The 7,009-nt window shown below is 36.8% G+C and overlaps 1 protein-coding gene across 1 annotated transcript; it reads right to left on the bottom strand.

Annotated features, from left to right (window-relative positions):
• Nucleotides 1-1,291: 1,291 nt before the first annotated feature.
• Nucleotides 1,292-3,031, bottom strand: LOC134791903 (uncharacterized). Its single transcript, XM_063763023.1, has 2 exons — nucleotides 2,095-3,031; nucleotides 1,292-1,789 (listed from the first exon to the last, which is right to left on the bottom strand). The coding sequence occupies exons 1-2, from the start codon at nucleotides 2,893-2,895 to the stop codon at nucleotides 1,388-1,390; spliced, it is 1,203 nt and encodes a 400-aa protein (XP_063619093.1). The 5' UTR covers nucleotides 2,896-3,031; the 3' UTR covers nucleotides 1,292-1,387.
• Between the last annotated feature and the right edge of the window lie 3,978 nt (nucleotides 3,032-7,009).

Here is a 7,009-nt window from a genome sequence, read left to right as displayed (position 1 = left end):
CTGGAATTGTTATCTTGGCTAAAGTAAAGATTCTACGATCAAATGACACACTGAGGAGACGTCAAAGCAAATTGTAATGAACCTATATGTACATATCGTTTTCAGTTATTTTAAGGACCGTAAGTTGATAACACAACACACAGTATACAGTTAGCCCAAAACAGGGGGGTTTGGAGAGCGGTGGTGAAAAACTGCACTCCTGATGGTCACGACTCTCTGCCTTGAGGAACCGACACAGAGGAAGAAGTTGATTAACAAAGTCATATTGTTTTACCTTACCAATTTAAACTTAGGTATTTATATTTTTGGATCATTCTTACATATTTTATTACGTTTCAGAGTAATAAGCTGAAATGTTGTCACGGGTGTGTGTGTCTACGTCTACTGTAACTGCTATGATAAACTAGCGACTCGCCGCGGCTTCGTACGGATTACACAAAACTGTAAAAAATTATATCATACAACTAAACCTTCCTTAAGAATCATTCTATTGATACGTGAAAACCGCATGAAAATCCGTTCAGTAGTTTTTGAGTTTATGCATGTATACACACAAACAGACAGACGCGGCGCGGCGGGGGACTATTTTCTAAAGGATGACTCACGCTAGACCCTGGTTGCTCCCGGGCCGAGGCGTCCGGTATGTTATTTTCTATGACGGCTGATCGGTGATCACGTGGTGCTTTCCATAGAAAACGAAGAGTCGGAAGCTCCGGCCCGGCCCCGGGCCGGGCCGGTCTAGCTTGAGTCATCCTTGTGATTGATTGTTTGGGTATAAGTTTTAACCTTCATCGAGAATGGGATCTATTACCTATTACATGCTGCTTATTTGTTACACACATTGACCGCCAAAACACCAAGCAGCTTAAATTAGACATTTTATCATAATATAAAACAACCTTACATAAACCAATTTTATCAATTGTTTAATACGTTCGCCTTTCTTTGTTCTCTTAAATTCTGTTCATTTGTGCAGATTTGTGCTGCCAGCCCAAATAAGCGTGTTAGATACAAAAAATTACGTTCATGTTTTGGCTAATAATTACTAATAAATCAATCAGCAGACTATGATTAATTTAAGCCATTTAAACTGTATCTACCTCGTCCCGGGAGAATTTATGCAAATCCCACATGAAAAAACTATTCGGTACCTAAAATTTGAAAGCCGTTTATCTATTGGTTCATACGCACAATATTTAAATAATAACTTGAATGGCAAATTTCTCATAAGTAAGTACCTGGGAGTGATCCATCTTTAGGGGCCACTACTTACCCTACAAAAATAATTACATTTTCATAACTCTTTATTTAATATAATCTTATACCTAATGTTATGTATGTGTAAGCACTTGTATTTTACATTTAAAAACAGTAGTCGAATGAAAGTTTAAAAGAATCCCAAATTTGCCCAATCAGCGACCATATCGTTGACAGTTTGCTTGTATTCTTCAGTCACAGCGTATGCTGCAGGTGATGAAAGCCTTTCTGGGAGAGTTAACTCAGGATTTTTGAATAAAGGTACAGCAATCATGAACACGACAATGCTTATAAACACCAGACTTTCCAGTTCCTCTTTGAATTGTTCGTAGGAACAAAACTTGTTAACATCATATCCACAGAGCGACAGAAAGCCTTTGAGTTCTGCGTGGTATACGTCTACCAGCTGGTGGAAATGATTTCTTCTCAAATCCCCGGAGTCAGAGAAGAACAAATACATGAAATCGTGAGCTATCGAGCCGTATCTTGACCACTGGAAGTCTATTGGTATTCCTTCTATTGGCTTGCCGTTCTAAAACAAAGAATAAGCACTAGTATTAACTCATCGACCGTCGAAGATGGACGAATATTGACAGTGAATCACTGAAAGATTTGTGTGAGAAGATCTGCGAGACCCTTTCGAGAGTATCAGACTTTGTGAGATTAACATTTTGTATACATACACTGGAAGTGTTTTCAGAGCTTAAGATAGCAATATAAAAAAGGTTGAAAACATAAAAAAAGTAATATATCGAATATAAAAAATGTATGTCCTGAATACCTAGGTATATTTTATGTGAGTCGAATTTATTCCACTTTATGTATGAATGGTTTTACCTTATATTTGAACATGTGGTTATTATGCCAGTTATCACCGTGTAGAATAGCCATAGTTTTTCCAGCCTTCGCAAGTTCAATATGTTTGTTATACGAATTTGTTCCCGCGACTGTCTCAAAGCGTTTCCGCAATGATTCGTCTGAAATGGCACTTATGAATTGTGTCATAGTATTTTCTCCATGTTGGATCATACATGTGGCAATGAATTCTTCATCGTGTAATGGATTAAACAAGTGTCGACTTATTTCATTAGCCATTTCTCTAAATCGTTTCGGATAGCGTTGTTCGTAAATGAAAGACAAAGCATGTAGCTTTGCCACTGTTTGGAGCATGATTACAGCATGGTCGTAATCTACACTCTGTATGGGTGCGACACTGAATCCTTTCTTAGTTAGGTCTTCGAGGATAACCATTTCCTGTCTGAAGTCGTCACAGACTCCATAACATTTAGGGAGACATAATCTCATTTCCTGCGGCACACATAACTCGAATTGATCCTGCAGATTATCGTATATTGGGACGATTTTGTTGTAATACAAAGCTTCTCTTAGATAGAAGTTTCTTACTGGCATGGTCTTGCGGAAGGTTATATTGGTGGGGGCGCACTTGATGACGGTCTCAAACTCCTGCGGGACTCCATCCTTGTCGACTGCACTGATAATGGCGTGAAATATGTCACCAACAATGCCTTCACCTTTCGCGGGTCCCGTTTCGAACTGGATATTAACATCAGAGTACCCTTTGCTGTAGAACATATCGATCACCCTCCTTCCAAGCACATAGATGCTTTTAGTTTCCATTGTTATCCACACTGTTTCACTTAATTGTGTTTATTCCGATTTAATTACGTACTTGTTCCTTGCTGGAGATTGTAACAATGGAGTCTGTTAACTCATTTATTTACTTTGTTATCTTGGCAAGAGTAGGTAAATTGAGCGTGATCATATGATACAAGGTGACATAATAGCAAATTACAATGAACCTTTAGATGTCTCAAGTCGAATTATTCAACATAATGTCCTTTCGGGTTTGCTAATCTAAAAATAGCAATATATGTATGCAGATATATGCCATGTATTTGTGAACACATCGACTGCTCCGGTACCTGTCTGATGGCGACTATACATAATGCTATTATTACTATTATTTCCAAGAAATTAATAAACATTGATAATTATTCTGGTAAACTGACAAATTGAGCAGGTAACAGAGTAACAGAAATTTGTTATTTTTTATGCAATCTCATACATTTTTAAAATTAAAGTGATGACATCGAATCCAATTTTTTTTGATAAATATTACTGAAGTAAGTACCTATTAACTTATTATTTCAAATTTTTTTTTTTGGGTTCCATAGTCAAAGTGGAAAGTAAGTAGCGGTTTACAGAATACACCAAATGTTATAAATTTCATCCAAATATACCTTCTAGTTTTTGAGATGAATGGCTGCGATGTACGGACACTGGAGATATTGGTATGACTTCCATATGTCTATATAAAAATGATTTTTACTAACACTTACCTCCACTAATATTAATGAATAATTTATCCACAATTACCAGTTTTAGGCCGACAAGCGGGTTTTTGAGACAAATAAAAACTTGAAAACCAATGCAATAGAGCTCAAGATTCTCAAGAATAACCCCTTTCAAGGAAGAGGTCAAATTGCGTATCACCCTGTACCTACTGATTTAGTGTAAATAACGTAGGAAAGTACCTACTGATTTAAGTACATTAATAAAGTATATATTGGATTATCTTACACAAATCAACCTAATCCCACCCACAGTCAAGCTCAATAATAAATGTATTAAATTATACTGCGTCTTGAAAGTTAATTAAGCAGGTATAAGATAGTGGCTTATACCCTAAGCTTTTATTTATTTTAACTTAGCTAAGGAAGATGATTCTCCGGTTTGTTTGTATGCTTAGGATTGCGTGAGCTGGTGATACGTGAAGATGAACCAGTCATCGGATTCTAGGGAGCAAAATTTAATGGCAGTTTCACAACAGCTTTCATATCTGTTTAAAAGCAAACTGCCCAATAATTTGATAAGTATTTCTAAATCATTTTATCATGCTCAGTAGGGTTAAGATGGTCGGTTTTTTATCATCTGTCATCATACTTGTCACGTTCTAACAAGTATGCAAGTGCGAAAGTGACGCATGACATGATAGGTGATAAAAATGCGACTATGATACCGCTGCAGTAGGGTTAAGATGGTCGGTTTTTTTATCATCTGTCATCATACCTGTCAGGTTCTAACAAGTATGCAAGTGCGAAAGTGACGCATGACATGACAAGTGATAAAAATGCGACCATGATACCGCCGCTTCTCACTGTGACACTGCTAGGTACGAGTATATGTCTGATAAGTGTGGTCTGATGTTCAGTTAACTGTTTAAACTCGATACCTAAACAAATCCGTTGTAAGTAAATAGCTGACAGATAAAATATGTCTCCTGCAAATAGTAATTAATTAAAGTCAAAGTCAAAGTCAAGTCAAAGTCAATTACACCTAGCCTTTCAGACACTTGGGCATTCATATTATAAATTAGGTATGTATGTCCAAGTGTCTGAAAGGCTAGGTGTAATAATGTCCATTGTCAATTAGTCCGAATGTTATAATGTCTTAATATCGGAAAGTCCGATTTAACAATACCCATTTGTCTGGATGATGATGTTATAATAATGTTAGAAAGTCTACATATATAAATATGTCTAGGTGTCACAATGTCTTCTGGACACGCCGCTCTAACGCGGGCAACCGCAACGTAATGTTGCCCGATTTCTATATATTTTTCTTTACCAATGAAACAAGTAGGTACATATATTTAGTTTCAACATTTTATTCACAGAGTTTTAAGTTAAATAGAATACATTAAGTGTCAATACTGTTATCATTTATCAACATTCGAAAACAAATTGAACAATGACTGCTAAATGAAACCTAAATTGGCCCACGCAGCGACTATGTCGTTCACAACACTTTTATACTCCTCAGTAACAGCGTATGCTAAAGGGGAGAGGAGCAATTCTGGAAGAGTTAACCCTTGATTTTTGAACAAAGGGGTTGCGAGCATGAACGTGAGGCAACTTACTACGGCCTGACTCTTGATCTCATCTTTTAGCTGTTCGTAAGAACAAAATTTCTCAACATCATACCCACAAACGGCAAGAAAACTTTTGAGCTCCGCGTAGTATTCGTCGACCAGTTGGTAAAATTGATTTCGTCCGAGGTCCTTGGAAACTGCGAAGGAGTACAAATACATGTAATCGTAGCCGATCGAAGCGTACATAGACCACTGGAAGTCCATCGGCATCCCTTCGGTTGGTTTGCCGTCCTGAAAAAAGTATTTATTTTGCGATTATAGGATCATTGTGCTAGTTTTCGTCCGGCTCTAGTTTTCGTCCACTTGACTCAATTTGAATATAGACCTTCATTGCTGCACAAATTTGGACCTATTGCAATCCATTCGTTATTATCTAAACAATTTATCTATCTACATAAAAATATATTTCACTAGTAGCAAATTATAAATGAAACGTATTATTTGTAAATCCGTCAAATGGACGGAAACTGACACCGGACGGTAAACTGACGCAATTACCCTAAAAGTTGAGTGATGTGAGTGATCGATGAGTGGTAAAGTGATGACTTCTGTATTGTGCATTTAAATCTTGCACTTAATTTTTAGGTAAGGTCTAAGACGTCACATTGTTAGACATACAGTAAACTATAATTATATTTCTTCACACACCGTTCGTTATACATTGATTTAAAACTAACCTCATATCTAAACATATGGTTGCTAAGCCAGTTGTCACCGTGTAGTATAGTCTTAACTTTACCAATTTTCGTTACTTCCTTGAATTTTACTATCGGATTCGTCCCGGCTGCTACCTGAAATCGCTTTCTCAATGATACATCTGTTATTGCATCTGTGAATTGTTTCATAGCTTTCTCTCCATGTTGATATATAATTTTTTCATCATATTCACCTTTAGTTAACCGCAAAATATAAATAAACTCGTCCGCCACTTCTCTAATTGCTTTCGGATCGCGTTCTTCGTAGATAAAAGATAAAGCGTGAAGTTTCGCTATGTTTCGCACAATGATTGCAGCATGATCATAATCTAAAATCTGAAGCGGCGAGATGCGGAACCCTTTTTTGGTAAGGTCTTCAAGTATGATAAATTCCTCTTGGAAGTTGTCACACGATCCATAATATTTTGGGAAGAAGCACCTTATCTCGTGCGGCACATTGATCTGATCCTGTAGTTTCTCATATATAGGAGCGATTTTGTTGTAATAACTTATTTCTCTTAGGAACAAGTTTCTTATTGGCATGGTCTTTCGGTATGTTAAGTCATTGGGAGCATGCTTGATAACGACGTCGAGCTCTTGTGGAACACCCTCTTTGACTGCGCAGATTTTCGCGTGAGATATATTGCCAATGATCCCCTCGCCTTTTGCAGGGCCTGTTGCATATTGGATAGAAACTTCAGAAAACCCTTTACTGTGGAATATACTTTTCACTCGATTTTCGAAAACGTTTTTAGTTTCCATTGTATATCACTATATTTCCTTAAACGTGGTTTCAACTACGTTTTGTGTCCACTAATTAAAATGTTACAATGAGAAATTCGTAGCCTTACGCGTTGTTTTTATCAAGAGTGACGTTATCTTTCTAAATTTAACTAAATTATATAATAACGAATTATGTAAGAAAGTAAAACAAATAAAATCCAATTCTAGGAATCATAAGCTACCTATACTGTTATACAGACTTAGGAAGAATAAAGTGGCATTACATTCTTGGATCAGGGAATCGCGGAAATCCATTTATTTTTATAGCTACGTACGAAGCCAGCAAATGACAATCTAGCCGAGGCAATTAAAGTTATTTTCT

Source organism: Cydia splendana, chromosome 6 (genome assembly GCF_910591565.1).
Source record: "Cydia splendana chromosome 6, ilCydSple1.2, whole genome shotgun sequence".
In the NCBI taxonomy this organism is placed as follows: Eukaryota; Metazoa; Arthropoda; class Insecta; order Lepidoptera; family Tortricidae; genus Cydia; species Cydia splendana.
Note: the sequence above shows the minus strand (reverse complement) of the source record. Positions and strands in the feature narration are given on the sequence as shown.